Source organism: Myotis myotis, unplaced genomic scaffold, assembly GCF_014108235.1.
Source record: "Myotis myotis isolate mMyoMyo1 unplaced genomic scaffold, mMyoMyo1.p scaffold_m19_p_9, whole genome shotgun sequence".
NCBI lineage: Eukaryota > Metazoa > Chordata > Mammalia > Chiroptera > Vespertilionidae > Myotis > Myotis myotis.
Window position 1 is genome coordinate 52,635,670 of NW_023416401.1, and position 27,497 is coordinate 52,663,166.

At 39.5% G+C, this 27,497-nt stretch overlaps 1 protein-coding gene and 2 pseudogenes across 3 annotated transcripts in view; 1 reads left to right on the top strand and 2 right to left on the bottom strand.

Annotated features, from left to right (window-relative positions):
• The first annotated feature begins 264 nt into the window (after positions 1-264).
• LOC118663302 lies at positions 265-1,030 on the top strand (annotated as a pseudogene).
• A 1,064-nt stretch (positions 1,031-2,094) lies between these two features.
• Positions 2,095-3,933, bottom strand: LOC118662764 (annotated as a pseudogene).
• Positions 3,934-4,692: 759 nt separating this feature from the next.
• Positions 4,693-27,497, bottom strand: part of MALT1 (MALT1 paracaspase) — a 56,050-nt gene continuing 33,245 nt past the window's right edge. For all 3 annotated transcript variants that reach the window (XM_036321558.1, XM_036321557.1, XM_036321559.1), the window contains 9 exons: positions 24,264-24,296; positions 19,543-19,746; positions 14,104-14,281; positions 13,285-13,359; positions 12,369-12,496; positions 10,483-10,632; positions 7,294-7,451; positions 6,318-6,443; positions 4,693-5,301 (listed from right to left, as the gene is read on the bottom strand). In XM_036321558.1, the coding sequence (XP_036177451.1) occupies positions 4,861-5,301; positions 6,318-6,443; positions 7,294-7,451; positions 10,483-10,632; positions 12,369-12,496; positions 13,285-13,359; positions 14,104-14,281; positions 19,543-19,746; positions 24,264-24,296 (1,493 nt within the window). In that variant the 3' untranslated portion in view covers positions 4,693-4,860. The remainder of the gene's footprint in view (positions 5,302-6,317; positions 6,444-7,293; positions 7,452-10,482; positions 10,633-12,368; positions 12,497-13,284; positions 13,360-14,103; positions 14,282-19,542; positions 19,747-24,263; positions 24,297-27,497) is intronic.

A 27,497-nucleotide genomic window follows, 5' to 3' on the forward strand; every position in this document is an offset into this window, starting at 1 on the left:
AGATGTTTTCCCATTTTTTTAGATCTTCTTTAATTTCTTCATTATTCATAGTGATGCTACTATAAATTGAATTTTTTAAAAAAAGTCTCAACTTCAGAATGTTCATTGCTAGTATAGAAATAAAACTAGAGAGTCACCACGTTGCTTCCAAACATCCTGCTCACTGGTGCACCAGGGGTCGCTAGACAAAGAACTTGCATCAAGATCGGGACTGAAACATATTAGTGTGGGTGATTAAGCTCAAGAAGTCTGATCACTGGATGCATGGAGTCTGGCAGGATGGCTTCCCCAAGAGCATGCCAAAGGATGCGCAGATGATGGTACAAACCCTGAAGGATTATGGGGATTATAGAATATGAGCCAAGGGTTATCAGATGTTGGCATTTACTTATCTTCCAATATGTGACCACAATTCTAAATGATGCAAAAATTCCTTCGAGCCATGCTAAGAAAGCTGCTATTGATGCAGCTGATGTGCAATTGGCAACCCAGTGTCCTCCCCCAATAAATTTTTCATTGGATATTGCAAGGCAACAAAATCAAACCCTTTGCCATTGTCAAGCCACATTCAGGCCATAGATTGCCACCTGACAGATATTGCCTGGCTGCTCCAAACTATAGACTTAAGTCTTTACAAAAAATAGGCATCTACTTCTGCAGAAAGAATAACAGTTACACAGTTAAGCGTTGGTTAGTTACTAGAAGACCAACTACTCTCACACTTGGCACATCAACCCCACAAATTATGCCAGTTTCAACAAAAGCAGGGACTCCAATGTCCCTCACAGGACAAAGGTTTACAGTACAGATGCCCACTTCATAGTCCCTAGCTGTAAAAGCATCAATTCCTGTAAGATCAGCAGTTCAGAACGCCCTAATTAATCCATCAACTGTGTCCAAAATCATTCTTATTACCACTAACATGATGTCATCACAAAATACTGCCAATGAATCATCAAATGCATTTAAAAGAAAACACGAAGATGATAACTTGCAATCTGGCCTTGATGTATGTAACATGTGGTCTTGAACCCACTGTACTGAGATTAAACATGTGTGTTGGATGTTTTCAAGTTGTTTTAGAAAACTTTAACAGCATTTAATAAGTAAATATAGTTATCAGTGTTTGAGATGTGTTTTAATAGAATTTACAATGGTGTTTTTTATCAGCCTTTAACTGTAAAAAAATAAAGTTGTCATTCATAAAAAAAGAAATAAAACGGATTTTTGTATATTGATCTTATATCTATCCTATAACCTGTTGAACTCATTTATTTTTATTTTATGTTACCTGGTATACAGTGAAATATCTTGGTTTGCAGCCTAATTAGATAACAAACAATTGCAAAGTGGGTGAACTCATTGTTTTAAAATAAACTCCTTAGGATTCCTATATAATGTCATTTGTAAATACGTTTAGTTTTCCTTCTTTTCCAGTATGCTTGCCTTTTATTTCTTTCTCTTGCCTAATTACCATGGTTGGAACCTCAAGTAGAATGTTAAATAGGAGCGGTGAAAGAGAACATCCTTGTGTTCTTCCTGATCTTAGGAGGAGAGCATTCAACATTCAGTCTGCTGCCATCAAGTATGATCTTAGATGTGGGTTTCTGATAGATGCCTTTTATCATATTGAGGAAGTTTCCTTTCATTCCTAGCTGTTGACTAAGTTTATCATGAAAGGGTGTTGAATCAAATGTTTTTCCTGCATCTATCAAGATAATTATGGCAATTTTGACCTTTATGAACATGGCACAATTGATACTCATTATTCACAATTCTGAATTTTGAATTTGCCAATTTATTTGTAATCCCAAAATCAATATCTGAAGCACTTTTTTGATCACTCAGACATGTGCAGACCAGTGAAGATTTTTTTTTTTTAAAATATATTTTATTGATTTTTTACAGAGAGGAAGAGAGAGAGAGAGCTAGAAACATCGATGAGAGAGAAACATCGATCAGCTGCCTCCTGCACATCCCCCACTGGGGAAGTGCCCACAACCCAGGTACATGCCCTTGACCGGAATCGAACCCGGGACCCTTCAGTCCGCAGGCCGACGCTCTATCCACTGAGCCAAACCGGTTTCGGCAAGATTTTTTTTTTTTGACCCAGGAAATGCTTTAATTCCAGTCCCCGCAGAGTGGAGGCAGGCACCAAGGACTGCCTTGAGAAGACCTGAGGAGCCCGCCTTCTCAGCACAGCAAGAGCCAGGACAGCACCCCCCCACCCCAAACAGGACTTCTGGTTCAGAGTTCCCACGAAGTGGGTCCAACACACTGGCTCGGTGAGTGGGGAGCCATGTCCAAGGTCAGCAGGAAGGATGTGCTTTGGCTTAAGACGAGGCAGGTCTTCTTTGTCGGGGAGGGACCTAGGGGGCGGACTTCGGCAGGGGAAGGGAGGGGCTGTTGGGGATGAGGGACTCAGTCTGGCCCGGCTAGGACAGCTTGGGCCACAGCTGTACAAGCCCTGAGCAGGATCAGAGGAGTCCAGACCAGTGAGGACTGGAGGGGAGTGCCCAGCAGCAGCACTGGAGAGCCGGCTGGAAAGACCCCGATGGCTTGTCCGTCTGCCTGGCTGCAGTAGGAAAATGTAAATCCGGGTTTTGGTGCCTGTTGCTCCGAGGGGCCCCGCTGGCTGTGAATCGCAGGGTCACGGTCCATCTGATTTTCTCTTCTGAGGGGACACAGCTGCCCTAGCCTTTTTGATAGCCGTCCAGTCCTCCAGGATGTCGATCTCCTGCAGCAGGTACACGATGTAAGGGCCAGAAACGAGGGGTGCCTTCTTCCTCTTGCTGGGCGGCAGGGAGTCCCAGGTCCTTGAGCTGCCTCTGGTGTGCAGTTTGTCATCCCGCCACTCCGAGCTGATGTCCAGGCTCTGGCGGTCTTCCTCCAGCCTCTGCATCCGCTCCTGCAGCTCCCCCTGCAGCGTCACAGAGCAGCAGCTTGTCACTCTCCAGGTGCTGCTTAGCTCTCTGCAGCTCACACTCATACTTATTCCTGATCACATCCAGACAGAAGCCCTTGTAGATCTCTGCCACCTGGATGCGAATCTTGAGGCTCCTCTGCAGCCCCCCCAGGGGCTCTGTGTATTCGGGTGCTCTCTCAGCCTCCACTTCCTCCAGCCACACCTGCAGCTGACTCAGTCGTTCCCTGAACAACTTCTCCTTTAGCTCCGAGAACTGCTTCTCCAGATCCAGCATCTCATTGACGCACTCGCTGCGGCGCCGTGCGTAGTCCTCATCGTCCATCTCTGAGCTCTCCACCTCGGACTCGGTCTGGCTGCCACTTCGTTCCTCCTCACTCTCTTCTTGCTCTCGGTTCATCTCGGCAGCTGAGTCACCCTCTGCTTCCATCTCTTCTGTGTCTTTGCTTGAAGGCTGGAGTGGCATCTGGGCTCGCAGGGAGTGGAGCCTCTGGCCTCAAGTCTGAGACTCTCCGACAGGTGCCCGGTGCCCGCTGCTGCAGGTGCTGGCCGCTGCCCCCAGTGAAGATTTTGAGTTCCTTGATGTGCATGCTCTCAGCTGAGGCGAACAATGCAATACCTTCTTGTTTCCGCTTTCCTACAGAGATGACCAGAGGATAGAGCAGACAGGGGACAGGGCAGTGTAGTGCAAGAAGGTCTGGCTCTGGGGCCATTTTGGATAGCTTTGAATTCCCAATCTGACACCTGTTAGTGGGATGGCCTCAGGCAGGCACTTAATATGTTTGAACCTCACTTTCTCTTTTGTAAAATAAAGAAAACAGAATATACCAGGATAAGTTGTTTTTAGGATTTAAGATGCTTCTGGGTAGAAGCAAAAGCAATACAGTTATCTCTCTCTTTTTTAAAAAATATATTTTTACAGAGAGGAAGGGAGAGGGTTAGAGAGTTAGGAACATCAATGAGAGAGACACACTGATCAGCTGCCTCCTGCACACCTTCTACTAGGGATGTGCCCGCAATTAAGGTACATGCCCTTAACTGGAATCGAACCTGGGACCCTTCAGTCCGCAGGCCAACGCTCTATCCACTGAGCCAAACCGGTTAGGGCACAGTTATCTCTTAAAGTGAGTAAAATTCAATTAAAAAATACATGTTATCAAGGAAAACATGTCTAATGTTTGTAAGAGTCAGACCAACAGCTACCAAGATTATCCAGTAGCAAACTTATCTTGATGTCTAGCTTTAACAGAGACAAACATTTTGTCACTTCTCATGTGCTTTCATGACCTTAGGAAAATTTCAGCTTGTTCTACAAAAAATTTATATAAAAACCTTTTAACTCACAATTGTAGCAAAAAGCCCTAAAGTTTGTACATTTCTAGATTATTTACAGATATATATATATTTACATATCTATCTTTAAATCTATCTACAAAAGTAATACCTATCTCAGAACCAGTCAGGGAGGCAGTGTGTAGTGGCATAAACATGGGCATAGAAATCTGGAGGTTTCAGTGCCAGCTCTCACTTAAACAAGATGCCTCAATTTGTTTCTCCTGCTGATAAAATAAGATTAAGCTTGATGATCACTGGTTCTAAAAACACAATGACTTATTCTACAATAATGCCATTCCCACTGTTCTTACTTTAGAGTGGTCAAAATGAAAATATTTTTGTTATATACAAGTAAACTGATATACATCCATATCTCACTCTTACAGAACAAACCAGCCAATTCACAAAACCTTAAAAGAGAAAGGACGAGGAAGTCTGTGGTTAAATAATATAATTGCAACATCTCAAAGTCCTGAGCTTGCTGTGAAACAGCTGTTATTTTCTCTCTCTACATACACATACATGCTTTCCCCCCTCACTTTCTATAAGACTGTGGCATATGATGCATCTAGTAATTCTGATAACGTTCAAAAACAAGGAGGTCACTTTTCAGAAATCCTGAGCCCATCAGAGAAGTTAAATGGTATTTCATCAGTTGTCTCAACCGGCACGTTACTTCTAACAAAATGACACGAATAATGGTGTGTGTGATGACTTGAAATAAATGCGTCTGCAGTCCGGCTGCATTGACAGCTATCCGACGGTACGGCACTACTTGAATTACCAAGATGTGAATGGTAAACACCAAGGAATGAGTCTTGAGAAGAATGATAATGTCCAGCTCCCACTGAGGTGGATGTAGAGCTCTGGTAAGGGCCACTGCACATAATACAAGTTTGAAAGCAAGTCTTCCTTCCCGAACCTCGGTGGATGTCTAGTTTAGCAATGAGAGGTTTCCCAACATTCACTTCCTGCTTTTCCTCTATGGTATCTTCCAATCCGGAGTACTGATATGATAAGCATACTGTGAAGATCAGATGTTCCTGAAAAGGAAAAGGAGTAAGTATATTCAAACAAGTATAGAAAAACCAAGCAACAATGAAAATCCACTCCAGGTTCCAAATACTCAGGCATCCTTTACACCTTCCCTACACGAAAAAGGCCGGCTATAGTCTTCTCATTTCCCCTCAATCAATACTTTTAATTCATATAATTCTAGTTCTTACTATTATAGTCAAAAATCACAGAGATCCTGTGTTATATTCCTGATGAATAGTGAAAAGGCATATTCAAAGCAGTGGGGCTTCAGAAACTTCCCCTTCTCTACTGTTGGAGATGATGGGGGTAATCCTTTAATGAAACAATAGTCTGGCTTTATACCCAAGCCAAAAGGTTATCTGTTTTTAAAATATTGTGAAATAATAATCCACAATTATAGGTGGTGTAACTAAATCAGAAAATGGGCTGATTTTCAAAGCTCAAAGGAGAATACAGATTAGCTATGAACAGGGTGACAACAGGTTATGTCGGTTGTCTTTCTGCAAATGTCAGTAGGGCCCACTTATTCCCTAGGTTTTGGCTAACACATCCAATGGTCATGCAGCTATGAATACATTACAAACTCAGGTTTGGCAAGGATATGCTTTTATGAGAAAGCTCAATCATACAGAGGTAGTGATATATAAGTTAACAAGAAATGAAAAATAGGTAAAATAAGTTCTGATTCTAATTTGCTATTTGTTTTGTAGAAAGTCATGGAACTAGGAAATAATTATTTAAAAATGCCGAGATATTTAAAAGCAGACTAAGCTCTATGTCTCTAACTTTTCAGCAACATGGAGGGTAGTCACATATACTCTCATGTGAAAACCCTCAGGCTGTCATCAGAAACTGAATATAATCTGAAAAGGGTCACTGCTAAGACTCACTGTATATCAGTTATCTCTACTTTAATTTCATACTCAATGAAGCAGCACCTCCTATACAAAGATCACATGCCCAAATAAATTTTTGCTTTCATAAAGTTTTCTGTTAGTTATAAACAGGAAAAAATAGTAACCTTTAATTTTTGCAGTGAACTGAGTCTAGTGTAGAGGCAATGCTTGGGAAGCTCCTTTGACACTAAATAGCTGCCGGTTTCTTCAGGTGTCCCTTTATTTGCATCTTTTGGATCAATATCTAGGTCCTGTGAAAATCAGTGAATGTTATTAATGAAATCACAACATTGTCTAGACAATAAAAATCTCAACAGGTCTTGCTCTCTCATGAATACTGGCCTAAGTAGGTAATCATTTATCCAGGACTAAAGAAACAATGTTCTAGGAATAATAGGAATCTAAAATTTTGTGCTGGTACATGTAAAATGTTAGCTCTAAAGGAAGTTACTTTCAAACGATCTCTAGAAACACTTCTTAACCTACTCAAGATTCTTTTTAAGTTTGAGCCCCATGTAGCGGCTCCTGGATTCTCTCCTTCCTCATTCATCACTTTGGGGAAGGGGTAGAGAATTTATATGACTCGTATATTTAAGAAGAATAAATGGATACACCAAAGACTGCCTTTCTGTTTATCTTCTTTTAGAGCAGTGGTTCTCAACCTGTGGGTCGCGACCCCTTTGGGGGTCGAACGACCCTTTCACAGGGGTCGCCTAAGACCATCTGAAAACACACATATAATTACATATTTTTTTGTGATTAATCACTATGCTTTAATTATGTTCAATTTGTAACAATGAAATTGGGGGTCACAACATGAGGAACTGTATTAAAGGGTCAAGGCATTAGGAAGGCTGAGAACCACTGTTTTAGAGCCAATCTTTAGACATTTCTAAACCTGACAAATTTAAGGTATGCTGGCGATTTGTTTTCAAATAATATGACCATTGTTACTAAAATTCAAATAAGTATTTACATATGTTCTATATATGTATACATATTTCTTTTATATTTACCATCAACTTTAAATTTTCCAAAATTTAGTCTTTAGTAATAAGGATATGTCATTAATTTTAAATAATAAAAAAAGGAGAGCCTTACAAGTGGAAAATCGGTAACATAGGCATCGCACATTATTATATCCGGTGGTTTGTGGACTATACTTGTATAGATTATCATGACGTTGGAAAATTCAGCCGCAAATCCTAACTGAATCTGAACACCACATTGAAATTTAAGACACATACTTTCAGGAAGTTCTGAAAAAGAACAGTAAGAATAAAAAATATTTAAGGAGTGCTTAGTAAGTTTTCTGATGGCAAACAGCTAACAAATATTCTTTCTTTTAAAATTTTATTTTATTTTTTACAGTATTACAGACACCTCCCATTTTCTCCCTTTTTGCCCCCCTCCACCAAACCCCTGCCCCACCGCAGGCCTTTCCCATGCTACTCTCTGTGTCCATGGGTTATGCATATATGCATGTATGTTCTTTGGTTAATCTCTTCTTGTCCCCTCACCTCTACCCCACCCCCGTCCACAAAGATCTGTTATTCTGTTCCATGCATCCATACCTCTGGACCTATTTTGTTTGTCAGTTTATTTTGTTACAAATATTCTTTATAGGGCAAAATACAGTTAGAACACTTTCTTTTGTTTAAAATTGTTATATAATTAACAAATTGCTTGAAGATATACACAATTAAAAAAAAAAAGAAAAAAAACAAAAGCCCAATATTCTGCTGGTCAAGTAAATAAAAATCTTTCATTCACTGTTTTCTTATGGTTCTTGTCCCTTCACATATATAATTTTTATAGTGGTAATCAAAAATATGCATACAGCTATAAATATATTTTTCCTGTAGCTGCAATTTTCATGAAAATAGCATTTAAAAAAATTTTTTAACACCAGTCCATTACGGTTAATCTTGGATTTTAATAATATGCTTTTATTGATTTGAGAGAGAGAGGAAGAGAGAAGGAGAAGAACAGGGGAAAAGGAAAGGAGGGAGAGAAACATCAATGTGAGAGGGAAACTTCGATAGGTTTCCATAACCTGGGTAAGTGCCCTGACCAGGAATCCAACCTGTGACCTTTCAGTGTACAGGACAATGATCAACCAACCGGCCAGGTTGGCAATAGTTTTTAATAAAGCATAATATTACTCAATGTTTTCTTACCTTTAAAATTTTGCTACTGCTAAATATAGTATTTCTGGGCTTTATTGTTTTTGTATTGTAGTAATTTCTTATATATACTAAATTCTTTAGGGTTGTTGGATATAACTATTTGATGGTGCCTCACAATTGTGACAGTTTTCCATTTACATAGAATATAACTATAATAGAGTTTCTCCACAACATTTCCACAAGGTAATATTTTCAAAAAGTTTGCCTATTTGATGGGGTTAAAAAAAAGAACTTATGTCAACATAGATTTAATTTTCTTTTTTAAAATGACTATTTTAGTTTGTCATTTTCTATATTTGTTTCTTAATTACTAATATATTCTCAACTATGTGAATTGTTGAATTTGCATTCTTTAATTATTAAGGGGGGTCTTAATGTTTTAATTTTACTATTTTGCATGAGCTCTGTGTTATAAAAAATTATCTACTTATCAAGTTTGTTACAAATACTTTCTATCTGACCTTTCAGTTTCATTTTATAAAAAGGTTTTGTTTACTGTTGTCTTTACTACTATGATTTTTGTTATTGTTGATTAGAGATTTTTTGAAGGAAGAGAATAAATTTCAATTATCCAATTATCTGTAATGTCAAGATAATTTATGGCATTTTACATTTTAATATGTTAATTTACCCAAAAATATATTCTCATATATTATAAAAAATATATAGGAGTTCAACAAATACAATTATTTTCAATTATCCATAAAGAGGGATTCACAGCATAGATATGTGGACATAGAAAATCCCAAAATCTTTATTTCAGTCAATAATTTAAACTTATTTTTTCACAAAATCACAAAGAATTACCAAAGGTAATTAAGTTGCAGATATGAATGCTACCTCACCTTCCTTTTCTCTTCATCACCAATCCACTTACTCTTTCAAGTGTCAAAGACAAAATGCTCAATGATATTTATGGGCAGATAGTATTTGCAGACGACCATGTGTATCTTGTTACATGTGTGATCTCAATCAATATCAACAGCCCTATCCAGTAAGTACTATTTCTTCTACCCATTTTATAGATAACATGTTTATTAAGTGGTAGAGATAGGATCAGAACCCAGGCTTGTCTGAATTTTGAAACAGAACACAACAGTTCACATATAAGACAATCTAAGAGATGGCACACGAGGTAAATTGAAAATTATTTTTTAAACTAGAGGCCCAGTGCACAAATTCGTGCATGGGTGGGGTCCCTTGGCCTGGCTGGCAATTGGGGCCCATTGGGGCTGGTCAGCTGGGGGGAAGGACCATGGAAGGTTGGCTGGCTGTGGGAGGTTGGCTGTGGGAGTGCACTGACCACCAGGGGGCAGCTCCTGCACTGAGTGTCTGCCCCCTGGTGGTCAGTGCATGTCATAGCAACTGGCTGACTGGTCTTTTGGTCGTTCAGTTGTTCAGTCGCTTAGGCTTTTATATATATAGATGATTATATTCTAATTTTGCCAATGGTGAAAATAGTGAATTAAATACTATACTATTTCCAACACCAAATAAATCAATGTAATACCTGTAACCAAAAAATTTGTTCAGTTTTATATTTGTCCAATTGGCTAAATTATTTTCACTGCAAAATTGGGAGGGCCCTGCCTGGTGCAGCTCAGTTAGTTTGGTTTTGCCAAAAGGTTGCTGGTTTGATTCCTGGTCAGGGCACATGCCTGGGTTGCAGGCTTGATCACTGGTAGGGGGTGCTTAGGGGGCAGCCGATCAAAAAAAATTTTTTTAATATATTTCTGTTGATTTCAGAGAGGGAGAGGGAAAGAAAGACAGAAACATCAATGATGAGAGAGAATCACTGATTGGCTGCCTCCTGCACACCCCCTACTGGGGATCAAGCCTGCAACCTGGGCATGTGCCCTTGACTGGAATCAAACCCGGGACCCTTCAGTCCACAGGCTGACGCTCTACCCAGGTCAGAGCCAAACCAGGTAGGGCTGATAAATGTTTTGATGTTTCTCTCTCTCCCCTTTCCTCTCTCTTTAAAAAGTAATACTTTTTTTAAAAAAATGGGACGAAAGCTGTATAATTAGGAGGAAAAAACTTTATGATTTAATATAAGCACATTCTAGAAAGAGCTCACAAAAAGCAGCCTTTGCTGTACCGTGTGCCTTGGCCCACTGCAGGTTCCGCACCAGAGACTCTGCAGAGTACGCGGTTCCTTGTATTGGATCAGTCAGTGCTCTCTTTTCAGACAAGCTACTTCGAATCTCTAGAGCCTGCTTGCCTTTGGTGAGATGGCATTTACCCATATCTAAAAGATAAGAAGTAAATATTATTTTTTAGAACATAATCCTTCCATTACCTTTTAAATACTTAGGTCAAGAACTCTCCCATACATCAGGTTATGTTCTCAATAGCATTTATGCTCAACCAATATTTACTAAGCACCTAAGTGTGTCAGGCATGGCTAGGATGTGGCAGGGAGCAAACATACAATTACTGAACCGGCTTGCTTCTAAAGGCCCCTCTCTAGCTTTTATCTCCTATAATTCTAATAATGCACCCTTACTAGTAATATTCTAAGCCTTGAAATTCACAAAGAGCTGCAAAGTATATTTCTTCACTGAAAGGGTACTTTTATGTCTATACTCTGCTGAGAAATAGATTTAGTTAGTAAACATGACTACACATCTATGAGAAAGTTAAGATATCCTGTCTTTACCACAGATTTCTTTATTTTTAACAAAGGAAATTATGTGTTAAAACCACCAGCAGGGTTAAGGCACCGCCACTGCCCGCCGGCCGTTACCCCAGGTACTGAGCATCCTCCCACGCACATTTCTACTCGTGTGGAGGTGTTGGTAAGCAGTGTGTGTTCAAGTTTTAGGTTCTGAACTTAACATAAACGTTATGCCATATCTATGCTTGGTATATATCATATATGGGTGAACTGACGCTTTTTATTAAGTTTTTAAAATAGTTAAATTATATTTAATTATACAAAATTAGAATAAACCATTTTAAAGTTTCTGAAGCACCTTCACAGATCTGTTTGAAAATAACTGACTTACTTTCAAAGGCTTTTTTTTCAGCAGCAGAAACCTTTCTTCAAATAAGAGCTTAAATAGAAGCTCAATATGTAAAACAGATAAAAGCAGAACTTGTTTGGTTGAAGGAGGTCTGAGCCCCAGCTGTCTATGTTGAATGGGAAAGTGGTTAAGTCAAGTGACCCAGCTAAAAGATCTGCACTGATAGAAACATGACAATAAACAAATGTGACTAACAGCTGTTAGTGAAGCATTCAGACACCTTATATTCAAACTGCCATCTTTGGAACATGAAACTCCAGTAACTAGTTTGCAAAAGAATTGCCTTCTTTTTGATACGGCTTATAAAATGATATTTCAAAAAATACATGTCAATCTAATGATGTAACACTACCTATTTAGTACCTGACCCAAGCACAGCATGTACTGGGCTGATAGGGAAGGGAGTGGAAGGAAATGAAAGACCTGGTGTTACATCTCTAGGATCATGTCCTTAACATGTTAAGCGCCATGTCAGTCACCGGTGACTGAAACGGAAAGGAAGACAAAACAGGCTTGGCGCTTAATGTGTTAAAGCAAAAATTTAAAACCATTAAGTTCATCAAGAAAAAAAATGAACCCAGTTTTTTTCCACTAGGGCCTCAAAATTTCTGTAAAGTTTCATCTGTCTGATGCTAAGAGAATGGTGGTTGAATAGTTCTTTTGCAAACAAATAAACTTGGCAGCATGAGGCACTAGGCATAGAAACAAGGTAAAGAGCTGTGAGGATCAATTTTTATTCATTTCTCATCATGTCTGGGGTCAGCCTTGTAGTTCAAGGAGCGCTGCACATGTGGCATGTGGCTAAGTCAAGAGAGAAGGAAGGAATTAAATAGGAGTGCTGCTGAGCATGACATTAAAAATTATTTTATAAAGTAAGTATTAATTCCAAACCTGCACAATAATAGGAATAAAATAATTACAACACAGAAAACCCTGAGTAGCTTTCTTTCTATTTTACCTTCTGCAACTTCATCCAGTAACACAGTAATTTTCTTATCTTCTAATAATCTGTCTTTTAAAAATTTCATGAAGATTCCATTTGCCAATCCAGAATGCTGGATTTCAAAAGCTTCTGCTCCTTGACACCTTAAAAACAGCAAAAATAAAATATGTTTTCGAAGCAAACACTTGCCATGTGGGGTAAATACTGATGAGCCTCAATTGCTTCTCTGCCTCTTGCATGATATCCTAACTAAAGAGTTAACCTCTACACAGGAACTAAATGCTTTGGTGCTTAGTAAAAAGAAAGGTGCCAGGATATGAAGTGCTAAAGTAAGTTATTTAAAATTGCTATAAAAAATATCAAGGAGCTCTAACCAGTTTAGCTGAGTGGATAGAGTGTTGGCCTGCGAAATGAAGGGTCCCAGGTTTGATTCTGGTCAAGGGCATGTACCTTGGTTGTGGGCACATCCCCAGTAGGGGTGTGAAGGAGGCAGCTGATTAATGTTTCTCTCTCACTGATGTTTCTAACTCTCTATCCCTTTCTCTCCCTCTCTGTAAAAAATCAATAATATTAAAAAAATATCAAGGAGCCCTGGCCAGTGTGGCTCAGTTGGTTGGGTGTTGTCCAGTGCACCAAAGTGTTGCCAATTTGATTTCTTGTCAGGGCACATGCCTAGGTTGCAGGCTTGAACCCCAATAAGGGGTGTGCAGCAGGCAGGAGACAGATGTTTCACTCTCACATCGATGTTTCTCTCTGTCCCTCTCTCTTCCTCTCTCTCTAAAAATTAATAAAAGTATTTTTTAAAATGTTAAAAATATTGAAGAGGAAAATTAATTCCTATATGTCTATGGATATTTCTAGGCTTCTATTCTACAATAAAAAAATAACAAAGAATAAAGGAATCTTAAATATAAACAAAAAAGTTTCTTACGTGGCATATCCAAACACAATGTTGGCAGTGACTTTCAATGCATCCAAGATTGGAATGGTATCATCGTAGTCATTTCTATTTAAAAGGTAGGAGGGGAGAAGGCCAAATACAAAGGTAAAAAGTTAAACAGCATTTTTAAAAAGAGCACAACAATGTAATAAAAATATAACACTATTCTACTATACATAATTAAAAATTATAGATTCAAAATTCCTTTATCCAATCACCTACATATCTACCAAAACTAACCCAGGGCACCTACACTGTTGAGACATCTTTTCTCTTGTTAGTATTTACACTGGAGTTACATTTGAACTCTGGCATTGGATTTTGGCTGGCAATGCTCAGCAAGCAAAAACGTGTGACTCTGAGAGGCATTATCATTAGTTCCCTTCCTTAGTAACATGGGCAGACAGATGGGATCTGGTTCAGCTAAACTCTCTGGATCTGCAAGACCAGGACTGACTAGAGTGAGCAGTGCCCAGCACTAGGGGTGCTATTTCTATGAGTTTCCAGAGGAATAACTGCAGTGGCCTTAGAGGCGTCTGAGCAGCTGCACCATTCATAGAATGAGTAAATATCCAGACCCTTCAGTTCTTTACTTTTGTCCTACAGCAAATAGAAAAAAGTTACAATAATTAAATACACACAGAGAAAATATAGTTTCCTCTAGTTTTCTTCTTAATCAGCCTCGATCTATACTCTACACTTCACAAACTTAAGGGGTTCTTAGCATGTGCAGGTTTGCCATAGATGTAATTTGCCAAGGTTGATGTTTAACTCCAACAAGCTCCGTTGAATAAAGATGAGACAGCTTACCTTTTCCTACACATGTCCAACAGGAACACATTGAGCCCCGTTTCTTTTTCTTGCATCAATTTCAGTATGTTTTGCACACACAGACAGTTTTCAGACCTATATGGATTTGGAGCATCAATAGGAACCATAAAGCTGTTCCCAAAGTTTTCATAACCATGTCCCGCATAGTATAATAATCCTGAAGAGGGGCAAAAGGGGCAAAAGTTAATTCTAAATCGTACTCTGAACATGTATGTAGCGCTCTTTAAAAAGTATAACTTTTATTTTCTTCAAGTTAATGCAAACTTATTTAAGAGTTTTCCAGTTATAAATACAGTTAATGTTAACTAAATGCGCATTAAAAATTATTTTGGCAGCAGCCTTCATTTTAGTACTGTGTTTTTTGCCCATTCATACAATTGGTTTATTCAATTCTTTCATTCATTTAGCAGATCAGTATTTAAAGGGAAGACTCTGTGCCAGCCACTGTCTGGGCTTCAGGATTACTAACAGAGACAAAAAAACCCTGCTTTCATGAAGTGGCAATCTTGAGAACACAAACAAATAAATACATATATGACAGATGGAGAAAAAACATGTTCCACGGAGAACTATAAAGCAGGGCAGGTGAAAAGGAGTGTGGGTTGGGGCACACTCCTATTTATCTGTTTTATTTTGGGTAGTCAGTGAAGGCCTCCCTAATATGGGGACATGTGAGCAGTGGCCTACAGCACATGGTGGACAAGCTAAATATTAGGGCAGCACATTCTAGGGATCAGCTGGAGGAATCTCCAAGTGAGAATGTGCTTCGCATGGGGACAGTTGCAAAGTCGTGTGGATGAGTGGTGTGAGCTGGGGACGAGCAATAGAAGTTTAGTACTGTTTTATTTTTAAAATATATTTTTATTGATTTTTTACAGAGAGAAAGGGAGAGGAATAGAGAATTAGAAAAATCGATGAGAGAGAAACATCGATCAGCTGCCTCCTGCACACCCCCTACTGGGGATATGCCTGCAACCAAGGTACATGCCCTTGACCGGAATCGAACCTGGGACTTTTCAGTCCGCAGGCCGATGCTCTATCCACTGAGCCAAACCGGCTAGGGCTTAGTACTGTATTTTAAACCAACATCAACATGCTGTTTTGAAGCATGTTTTATTTCTTTATTTCTTTATTTATTTTTCTTTTCTTTTTTCTTTATTGATGAAGGTATTACATGTGTGACCTTATCCTCTCCATCCCCCCACCCCCCACTCATGCCCTCACCCACCTGGTGTCTGTGTCCATTGGTTAGGCTTATATGCATGCATACAAGTCCTTTGGTTGATCTCTCCCCTTTACCCCCACCCTCCCCTACCTTCCCTCTGAGTTTTGATGGTCTGATCGATGCTTCTCTGACTCTCAATCTGTTTTGTTCATCAGTTTATGTTGTTCATTATATTCCACAAATGAGTGAGATCATGTGATATTTATCTTTCTCTGACTGGTTTATTTCATTTCAGGCATTTCAATAAATTAGTAAGTGTTCTGATAATATGAACAACTTTTTCTAAGAGCAGGGAAATCTGATTTCACGAATTATTACTTCTTTTATGTTATGATAGATAAATATCATTAATTTTTCATCTAGAGTCTCTTGAAGTAAAATCTAAAATTTGGGTTATTTCAGAAATCAATAGATTAGCCATTATTTCTTTACTGAGAAATGATACTATGAAAACTGCACCCAACAACTCTAAAGATTTTTTGAAAAGAAGTTTGTTTTAGCTGTAAAAAAAGACACAACAAAAATATCAGGATAGGCTGCCTTATAAAAATATTTGAGAGAAGTACTTGTGAAGACATCCCTTAAGCATGCAATCTCTAGAATCCACTAATTTTGTTCTCTTAGATTCTGGGATGACACTTCTTTATATAGTATTCTAAAATTAATAGTAAAAAGGCCTTTAGATAGGGAACAACAAAAACACCAATATAGTGGTTACAGGCCCAACTCCAGCAAAGAATGTGGCTTTGAACACACACACACACACACACACACACACACACACACACGCAGGATCCAGGTCTTCTACTTAAACTCTTATTAAAATAACGAAAATGGTTCTTTCATATGACAAAACAGACAACACATTAGTTCTGTATGGGTTTAATTTAGATATCATGTGTACCCTGAATATAATCATGTAGATACTGCAGGAAATGAAAAAGAAAAGGAAGACAAAGTTCTTGTCCCCAAAGTTCTTGCAACTCAGTCAGGCAAGCTCATGTTGTTATTTAAACAACAAAGGAAATTAGCATATAATTATTACCATAAATAATGCGATCAGGGAGGCCCTGTATGATATGAGTGAAGCACAGAGTGTGAGCGTAGTAAACACAGGAACTTGGGAGAAAGAGTACAGTCTGGAAAGGCAGAGGGAAAGAGGTATATTGCAGGTAGGGAGAACAGCAGCAAACAGGGCTTGGACCTGAATGACAGCTAACAGGAAAAATACTATTTTGGCAAGGAATTAAATAATCATACATGAAAGTAAGAGCACACAGATAGGGAGCATTTTAAAAATTATGACAAAGGAAAAAAAATAAAAAAATAAAAATTATGACAAAGGAAGTGGGTTTCATTCACTAAGTAATGAAGATCAAGCAAGCGAAAAGACAACCCAGAGCAGTGGTCGGCAAACTGCGGCTCAGCAAACTGCGGCTCACGAGCCACATGCAGCTCTTTGGCCCCTTGAGTGTGGCTCTTCCACAAAATATCGACTTCTGTGCATGGGCCACGAAGTTTCAATCGCACTGTACATGAGCGCCTGCACATGATGTTTTGTGGAAGAGCCACACTCACGGGGCCAAAGAGCCGCATGTGGCTCACGAGCCCCGGTTTGCCGACCACTGACCTCGAGAATAGGAGAAAGTATTTGCAAATCATATATCTACAAGTACAGCTTGTATCCAGAATACATAAAGGGCTCTTATTTTCAACAATTACAAGGACAAATATCCAAGTAAAAAATGGGCAAAGGATTTGAATAAACATTTCTCCAAAGAGAATATACAAATGGCAAATAAGCACATGAAGTGATGCCCAACATCATTAGCCATTAGGGAGATTCAAAACAGAATAAAGGTACCACTTTGCACTTCTTAGGATAGTTATAATAAAAAAGACTGGCAATAACAAGTGTTGGCAAGGATGTAGAGGAACTAGAAACCTCATTTATTTCCAGCAAGAATATACAATAGTGCAGGCAAGTTGGAAAGAGTTAGGCAGTTCCTCAGAAAGTTAAACTTAGAGTTATCCTATGACTTAGCAATTCCACTCCAAGTTACCTAGCCAAGAGAACTGAAAACATGCCCACAAGAATGTGTATATGAATATTCACCGCAGCATTATTCATAATATCCAAAAAGGGAAACACCCTGAAGGTCCATCTTCTGATGGATAAACAAAATTTGGTCCATCCATATAATAAAAGATTGCCCAACCATAAAGATAATGCTACAACATGGATGGACCCTAAAAACATGCTAAGTGAAAGAAGCCAGATACAAAAGGCCACATATGGAATGATTCCATTTCTATGAAATGCCTCAAATAGGCAAATCCCTAGAGTCAGCAAGTAGATTTGTTGTTGCCAGAGGCTTGAGAGAAGGAGGAATGGAGAGTGACTGCTGATGGATATGGGGCTTCTTTTTGGGGTGATGAAGATGTTCTGGAATTAGGTGACTGATGTAAAACTTGTGAACATACTAAAAACCACTAATCTGTACACTTTAAAAGAATAAAATTTATACTTTTCTATCAAGTATTCAAAATATGACTATTCCCTATCAGTCTCTTTACTGCTTCTAGAGAAAGGTATGCTTATTTTTTTTACATCCATTTCCCTGCTCAAGTCACCCTCTCTCCTGTCTATCTACCCGTATCTAACCAATCCTCAGAGTTATGTCGACATAAGTTCCGAATCTTCAGCCAGTTGTCATCTGGTTTCTGCTCTTTTCACACACTCGACCCTCTTGCGGCACGCTGACTAAACACATACTAGCTTTACGGACATTTTACAGTTCTATGTATATTTAATTTCTCTGACAAAAAGTGATCACAATAAAGACATTGATCTTATAACATTTTAATGGTTTTCAAAGCACCTTCATATACATAATCCCATTTTAATCCATATAATAAACTTTAAATGATTTATCTCCCTATAAGATAAAAAAAATTAAATTTAAAAAGATTACGTGATTTGTTTAACATAATACAGCTGGTAGGTGTTTGGACTCCATGTACAGCATTTTTTTCTCACTACATTAAGGGACTTACAATGTGAGAGTAGATCATGCTCCTTATTTTCTGGATGTCCCTCAATACCTAGCATGCTCCTTATCTGGGCTATGGATATAATAGGAACTCAGTACAAACATAATGAATGTATTAAATTAACAATGCGAACCAATCAGGACAGAGGTAGATCTGGAAACCTTTTGTAAAGGCTCTGATTTCCAGTGGGAACGGTAACATTTCTACAACTGATCTTACTTAGAGACAGCCATGCAGAAAGCTGGGGTTTCACTCCCACTGTATCACTAACACGCCTGGCTCTAAAAGGCTTGTCTTGGGAACAGAAGCAATGTGGCGTAAAAGTTTAGTCTCCAAAGCTAAGTGTGGCCCATTATTTCATTGCCATATGCCCAGCGCTGCAATCGCTGGAATGAAGGCACTTTCAACAAAATACCTTTTGCCTGCCCCAAAATAACTTATAAAAAGTGTAAGCATTTGTATAAAAGTCTACATCCAAATTATATTGCAGGAGATTAAGGTTTTTATGTAAAATGAACTAAAACAAATCACTATACTTTAAAAATTCCATATCTAGTACTGCTTATTATTTTAATTACCTATCCCATTACTCAAGGACAAAAGGACAACATATATATCTTTATAAATGACAAAAAATTTAATGCGGTTAGAAATATAATCCTATAAATTAGATCTTTAGAGAATTTTATTTCTTGCGAATATGATTTCCAAGAACATAGCTAGTTACAGATATTTATTTTGTCTCAGTTGAGTTAAAGAGCAGTATACCTAGCACAGTGCTCTCATTAGAAGACCCTCTACCACCACCATCAGCACTATGGACCCACATACGTGAGTATACAATCTGTCATTTGTATTGATGACATTAATTAAAAGCAAAATCACCTAAAATTGGTAAGAATTCTAATAAGAACAATATTGTTTTGACAAAGCAAAAAACATGAATGTAAAGACACTAAGCTAATTAGTTATTCATATGGAACTATAGCATAAAGACCAAATCTATTACCTTTTACAATAAAACTCTTCAATTCAACAGTGTATTTATTGCATCTTTCTTTGATTTTTAACTCTTAATCTAACTTGTTTAATGAAAAAATAGTGGATAATTATTAAAATGAAGATTATAAATATCTTACCATACACTCCTTTGTCTAAAAGTAGTAAAAATTCATCCACAGCGTTGCGCATCTCATATTCAGTCAGATCCAATAGTGAAACAACTTTGAAATCCAGCTGTCTTAACAAATTGGTCAATTCGTACACATCCACCAAAGGAGCTTTAAGCTTGGGGTGCTCCCAGTAATTCATGTTTCCTATCAAAAGGGCAACCTTGTCCTTAGCTGTTAAAAAAGGGGGGAGAGAGGGATTTAAAGAAGGATATAAGAATTAAAATAAGACCCATGGAAATGATATCATTATAATAAAAAGTATGCTTTACAAATAGGAGTTCATTATTATTTAATTTCATCTTAGGATGATCACTTTATGCAGCAGACCAACATACTGAGGACCACAAAGGCTAATAAATCAAACAACTGAAATTAAACTTATTGAGACTTTTGAGAATCAGGCAAAAGATATTTATTAGCTGCATATGAAATATACGGATAACTAATATAAAAGTATACTTTTATTGAAGTACAACAAAAGTAAGGAATATTATTATAATTCAACTAGACTTTTGGAGCAAATTTTAACAAGGTATGTTTGAAATTGGGTTCCCATCAAATTAGGTTCTGTTTTGCTGACAATGGAAGATACTAAACTAAAGAAAAAAGAAAAAAAAAAAGAGGAACAGGAAGAATTTGAAACAGAGCAAGTAAGGAGAAATACCAAAGAGGACAGAAAAGCAGCAGCTTAATAAGTACTGCATCAGTATTTTTTCAGGTGACATATTGTCTTCTCTTGGCCTTAAAAAAATTTTTTTTTTTCCATTTGGGTGAGATGCAGTTACTTTAGGGATATGCGAAGACTTTTGTAAGAATATGTGTTTTGTTTTTAAATATATATTTTTTTATTTCAGAGAGAGGAAGGAGGGGGGGGAGAGAGAGAGAGAGAGAGAGAGAGAGAGAGAGAGAGAGAGAGAGAGACAGACAGACATCGATGATGAGAGAGAATCATGGATTGACTGCCCCTGGCACACCCCCTACCAGGGATTGAGCCTGAAACCCAGGTATGTGTCCTGACAGGGAATCGAACTGTGATCTCCTGATTCATGGGTCTACTCTCAACCCCTGAGCCACACCAGCCGGGCTATACAAATACCTTAACAGTTTATTTTCTGACCTTAGTGCACTAAGACTTTGTTCAAAGTTGTATTCTTATACAAAGAATTTTTGTTTTTAAGGGACAAAAAGATCTCCACCAATGCCTTAAAAAACTATCAGCTAGCTTAATCAGGTGTATAGCTTGTCCAAAAACAGCTGTGGAAGGCTGGACATAGCTTAGTGCTTAAGAGGTCTTCAAAATTGTATCTTTGTTAGTTTGGGTCAGATTAAAAATTAAATACTTGAGACCATGCCACAACTGTAGGAACCTGTTACAATGTTTTTGCTGAGGATGTTACAGTGAATCTGTGAAGGAGACAGAGGGAGCAGGGGAGATGGAGTCACAAGAGCATCGGGCAGCACCTGCCAACTGGCTGAAGAGCCACACTGGGCAGGACTGCAGGCCGCCTCCTCTGACACAGGCCAGGACTAGGTGACCAACCTCTGTCACAAAGTGCTGTTAAGTAGTTTATTTAGAAATGGCTATGAATACTACTCTTATGAATAAGCACAAATAATCACATTGCTGATTATTTGTATAAAACTTAACATCACTGTATTTCCTTTTTAAAAAATTTCTTCTTAAATAAACCAGACCAAGGTAATCACTATATGGTAAGACTATTAGCTGGCTAATCCATAGAAAGAATATTTTCAGTGCATTTGTTGGTGAGTCCAAACAGCTTGTCAGAACTCTGACCCAAGCTCAATGCAGAGAAGGGCTCAGTACAATCTACTTCTAAGGAAGAAGAGATGTGTCGTCTCTGGCTTACACCATCATGGCCCAAATCATGAGGTTCCAAAAGATATTCAGGTATAAAGTGTTTGTAAATCATAGTGGGGTTTTTGGTGGAACATTATAATAATTTAATTTTAAAATCTATCCTAAAATAGGTTTTATTGGCAGAAAACAACTAGGAGGTATGTAAAAGGAAAAAACCCCTGGAGTCTTTGGGGGGAAAAACAGTTGTCAAACTATGCATGATAGGCTGTTTCTGCTAATCTCAATTCTTGTTTCATTGGTTTTGCTATCTGATTGCAAGAACACTTGGTATAGTTTACTAAGTGGAAAAGTTCAATAATCTAAGAACTATGTACATTGAAATGCATGTATTCACAATTGACCATAACACTTCAAAATACGTTCCCTCATGATAATTTTTAATAGTTAGCTTCTAAAATGTCTTTGAGCATTTTCTTGAAATAAATGGTAATAAAAATGATGAGTAAATAAATCTTACCTTGTCCAATCTACTTGTAAAACAGTTCTTGAATGACAGGCAAACTGGAGAAGATTTAGAATAGAGAAGCAGACGGCAGTGGTCGAAATGAGAGATGACAAACACATTTCAGTAAATTAGTTGTAGGAAGGAAAGAAAAAGCCAGAGTTTAGAAATATGATAAAGGACGAAACAGTAAAATTTGAAGTTGAGAAGATAAGAGTGAGGAATGAAAGAAAACTTCAAAATAACAACCGTATAAGCAATTTATGATGTTTTTCAGGTGATAATATAAATGGAAGAAACTTTCTATAGAAAAACATTTACTGTAAGAGCCACCCACAATTTCTTGAACAAAAACCACTTATTGGAAAAAGGAAACACAAATGCAAGTTGATTAAGCAATAGAATAAAACCACTTCAGAAATGTATTTAACTACATGATCCCAGACATTTTCCAAAGCTCAATGCAATGTGTTCTTTAAAAATTGGTACAGTGTTATATCATTAATTCTATGTCTAATAATCTACTGGTGTGTTACTCATTTTATCTAAAATGGATTAATATTCATAAGTACCTGGAAAAGGGTCTGGCACATATTTAGTGCTATGTAAATATTTGTTAAAGAAAATCTTTGATCATCTGTCAAAAATTGAGTATTAAGATCAAATCTGACTGGTTGAATATACAGTCCTTGTTGGTCTTATGAGTAAAATCTTTTATTCTCTGTGTCCTACTAAATATAGCAAAAAATCCCTATCTGGTAAACAAAGCCATTCATATTCTAGCTCATGCCTGCCTTTCCAGCTTTGGTAAAAGACGGCCCCCAATGAGACACAGTGTCCTTGCTCTCACATAGTGTAGTCACTCCCACTCCAGTCACCAGCCTCTAACCCCAAATCTGGGCTACCCTGTGGTTCACTTTGAACCACATAATGTGGTGTGACACTCCGCCAGTTCTAAGTCTCAACCTGAAGAAGTCTGGCAGCTTTCAGTTTGGGGATCCATGCAAAGAAATCAGCTACATGGTAACACCACATGGGGAAGGAGGAGAAGGAGAGAGTGAAGTAGACCAAAAGCTCACAACAGTAAAACAGGGGAGCGCATGCCTCTTGAAAAAGGCAGCCACTATTTAGACACAACTGACAGCTACCACTTTTCATAAGAACCTAGAAATCTGAATTTTTATGATATCTGATCAATGGCAACTGATTATGATTGTTAAAAAGCACGGCATGCCCCTCCCAAAAGGTCAGCCTGTTTTGTGCTCTTTTCTCTGTGGCCTACAGCAACCTCATGTTTTCTGCCCCTTGGTTTTAACTTCCATATCTATGCTAATGACACTCATATCTATATCTCCAATCCTGGCCTCTCCATAGAATTCCAGATCTATGTATACAATTGCCTGCTGTATACTGTCACCTAGATGTGACACAAATACCTCAAACTGGTTAGGTCCCAACTGATAGTCATCTGTCCTCTGAAGCTTGCTTTTGAATCTATATTCTCTAACTCAATGGACCGTGTCACTACCCACCTACGGGTTCAAGCAAGGATCCTAGCAGGCATGGTGATTCTCCTCTGTATTGTATACCCTATAGCAAGATGACAAAAAAGCTTACTGATTCCTAAAGATCTCGTGAATTTGTTCTTGTCTGCTGCATTCTCATTGATAAGCCTAGTTTAGATTCTCATTTCTTCTCTAGACTATTACAACAGTGTCTTAATTGTTCTCCTAAGCAAAACATCTCTAACTACTTTACTTTCTATATCAATACAAGACTGGCTTTGGGAGAGATACATCTCATTCACTCCTCCACTAAAAAGTTCCTTCCAATGGCATAAATGAGAAACGTGGCTCCTGAAGATCTAGTCTCACCCTTCTTCTCTCGCTTCCTTCTCTTTATGCTCCAGAGCAAGGTGTGTTACTTGCAGTTCCCCAAATTCAACGGTCTCATTTCTTAGCACTTAGGATTTCAGGCTCCCTCTGTTTGGAAGGCCCTTCTCCTACTTATACTTCAAAATACAGAACAGCTACTGCAACCTCTCTGCTGCTTTTCTAATCTAACCCCACCGAAAGATAGTATTACTCACCTCTATGTAACATACCTGTCTGTTTGCATGTTGCCAAAACAAAGAAATCATTCTACAGAAATTGACTTGGTCCCAGAAACTGAATTCAAAATCATTTTAAGTCTCCTGTTCTATAACTTATTTTACAAATATCCAAAATAAACCATTTGGTCTCAATGTCATTCAAGTATTTATAAAAGTTGTCAAATTGAAATGACTTAAATTCCTTTATGCTCACCATAAAAGGAATATATGTATAATTATATTTTGAGCAGGTATTTTAAAGCTTTACTCACCCAAAGGTTGGTCAGCTGTTTGCTCTTTATTATCTATAAGAAAATAAAAATGCAAAGAAATAAGGTGTTATTATCCATTATGATATAATTATCTCCAGGGTTAGAGATACAGTGGGGCCTTGACTTACGAGTGTCCCGACTAACGAACGAGTTTTTTGAGATACGAGCCGTCTCTCGGCCGATTTTTTGCTTTGAGTTGTGAGCTAAAATTCGGGTTACGAGCCAGCTTCAGATGACCCACCGCTAGTTGGCGCAGCGAACGTCACAGTGAACGCCACAACATATTAATGGCATTTCAATTCATTGTAATGGTGAAAATTGATTTGACATACAAGTAATTTGAGTTACGCGCTCCATCATGGAACGAATTAAACTCGTAAGTCAAGGCCCCACTGTACATAAAAACAGTGAATACCAACAGTGGCATTAAAAGACAGAATATGGTTTCTAATAGCTAACTTATGATTTTAAGATTCCCAGATTTATTTTGGAAAAGTTGTTGGGTTCAGTTTGTTATCATTTTTGTTGAGGATTTTTAAAAAAATTTATATTTTATTGATTTTTTACAGAGAGGAAGGGAGAGGGATAGAGAGTTAGAAACATCAATGAGAGAGAAACATCAGTTCAGCTGCCCCCTGCACACTCCCTACTGGGTATGTGCCCGCAACCAAGGTACATGCCCTTGATCGGAATCGAACCTGTGACCCTTGAGTCCTCAGGCCGACGCTCTATCCACTGAGCCAAACCAGTTAGGGCCAGAGTCCTCACTCTTACTCTGCCTGTCATCTCAGTTAATGCTTTCCCTTTGGCTGAGCTTGTTTAGAAATCTGTTCTGATTAAAATTGGCAAAGAGCCCAGGTGGCATGGCTCAGTGGTTGAGTGTCAACCTATGAACTAGAAGATCACGTTTCAATTCCCAGTCAGGGCACATGCCTGGGTTGTGGGCTCAATCCCCAGGGTGGGGGTGCAGGAGGCAGCCAATCAATGATTCTCTCTCATCATTGATGTTTCTCTCTCTCTCCCTTTCTCTTTGAAATCAATAAAAAAATAATTGGCTGAAGAAGGATGAATATTCCTGCCAACAGTCAATTTCTTAATGGTTACTGACTAACTATTTATTTATATAATGCACTAGAGGCCCAGTGCACAAAAATTTGTGCACTCGGTGGAGGGGGTTCCCTCAGCCCGGTCTGTGCCCGCTTGCAGTTTGGGACCCCTCAGGGGATGTCCACCTGCTGGTTTAGGCCTGCTCCTCGGGAGATTGGGCCTAAGCTGGCAGTCAGACATCCCTCTGGCAGCCCGGGAGCCCTCGGGGGATGTCCCCTTGCCAGCGGGGAGCAGGCCTAAGCTGCAGTCGGACATCCTTAGTGCTGCTGAGGAGGCGGGAGAGTCTCCCACTACCACCGCTGTGCTGTCAGCTGTCAGCCTGGCTTGTGGCTGAGCAGAGCTCCCCCTGTGGGAGCACACTGACCACCAGGGGCAGCTCCTGCATTGAGCGTCTGCCCCTGGTGGTAAGTGTGTGTCATAGTGACCAGTCATTCCCAGTTGTTCTTCTGTTAGGGTCAATTTGCATATTACCCTTTTTATTATATAGGATAGAGGCCTGGTGCACGGGTGGGGGCTGGCTGGTTTGCCCTGAAGGGTGTCCCAGATCAGGGTGGGGGTTCCACTGGGGTTCCTGGCCAGCCTGGGTGAGGGGCTGAGGGCTGTTTTCAGGCTGGCCACACCCCCTTCAGGGTGGGGGTCCCCACTGGGTGCCTGGCCAGCCTGGGTGAGAGGCTGATGGCTGTTTGCAGGCTGGTCAAGCCCCCAAGTGGGGACCCTCATCCCATGGGGGTGTGGCCAGCCTGGGTGAGGGGCTGAGGGCTGTTTGCAGGCTGGCCACAGCCCCTTCAAAGTGGGGGGGGGGTGTCCCGCTGGGGTGCCTGGATGAGGGGCTGATGGCCGTTTGCAGGCTGGTCACAGCCCCTTCAGGGTGGGGGCCCTACTGAGGTGCCTGGCCAGCCTGGGTGAGGGCCTGATGGCCGTTTTCAGGCTGGCCACGGCCGTGGGCTGGAAGCAGGTATCTGGGATTTATTTAACTTCTATAATTGAAATGTTGTAGCCTTAAGCCGAGCCCAGGTCGGGTTGCCCCTGGCAACCGAGGCTCCCAGCCCCTCCCTGAGCTGAGGCCACGCAGGCTGGAAGCAGATATCTGGGATTTATTTATCTTCTATAATTGAAACTTTGTAGCCTTGAGCGGAGCTCAGGGCCAGCCAGGCCAGGTGGGAAACTTGGCTTCCTCCATCACCAGGGGCAACGCAAGCCTCCTGCTTGCTCTAGTTCTGTGGCCGCAGCCATTTTTGTGATGGACTGAGGAGTGATGGTTAATTTGCACATTACTCTTTTATTAGATAAGATATTATTCCCACTAACACACCCCTTACTTCAAATAAAGACATCTCACCCAACTAGTTCTGGTATGTTCTATGAATGAGCAACTTTGAACAATGTCCCAGGGGTCTGGCAAGTTTAGAATTGTTACCCTGTTACTCTTTTAAAGACTGCTTCTTGTCTTTCGAATGAAAAATTACTCACTTCCCCCATTAACTGTCTTTTTATGATATAGACAAGTTCACAATGATAAAAAATGCATTCATATTTTGTGTTGCCTCAGTACACTTTTCTATCCTTATGTAGTCTTACAATCTAGAATATTTTAAATCTCTTCACTTGCATGAAATTCATGCAAGTACTAATTTCAACCCTAAATCATATTATTTTAATAAAGAAAAATGGGCTGAGAGAACCAAGATGGCGGCATAGGTTAACGCCGGAGTTTGCTGCTTTGAACAACTACTTCAAAAGTGAAACCAAAAAACGAAAGGGACATCACCCAGAACCACAGGAACACCGGCTGAGTGGAAGTCCTACAACTAGGAGGAAAGAGAAACGCATACGGACACTCAGAGGAGGCGCAGTGCTGAAGTCAAATTCTGAGGTGCGGAGTGCGCGGAGCGGGCTGGCGGCGGAGGGCGCGGTTGGCGTTTTCAATTGGGAGGGAGTCGCAGACTCTGAGCTCCAGATCCGGGCGAGTCTTTAGGGACCCTGACTCAAACGGGAGAAGCGGGACTGTCTGGCTTTGGTCAGAGCGAGTGCAGCTTTCTCTCCGAGCTTTGCAGCCGGTGCTGGGACTCAGAGAGGCAGAGCCCCTGGGGACAGGACTGAGAGCCTCCATAACTGCTCTCTCCGGCC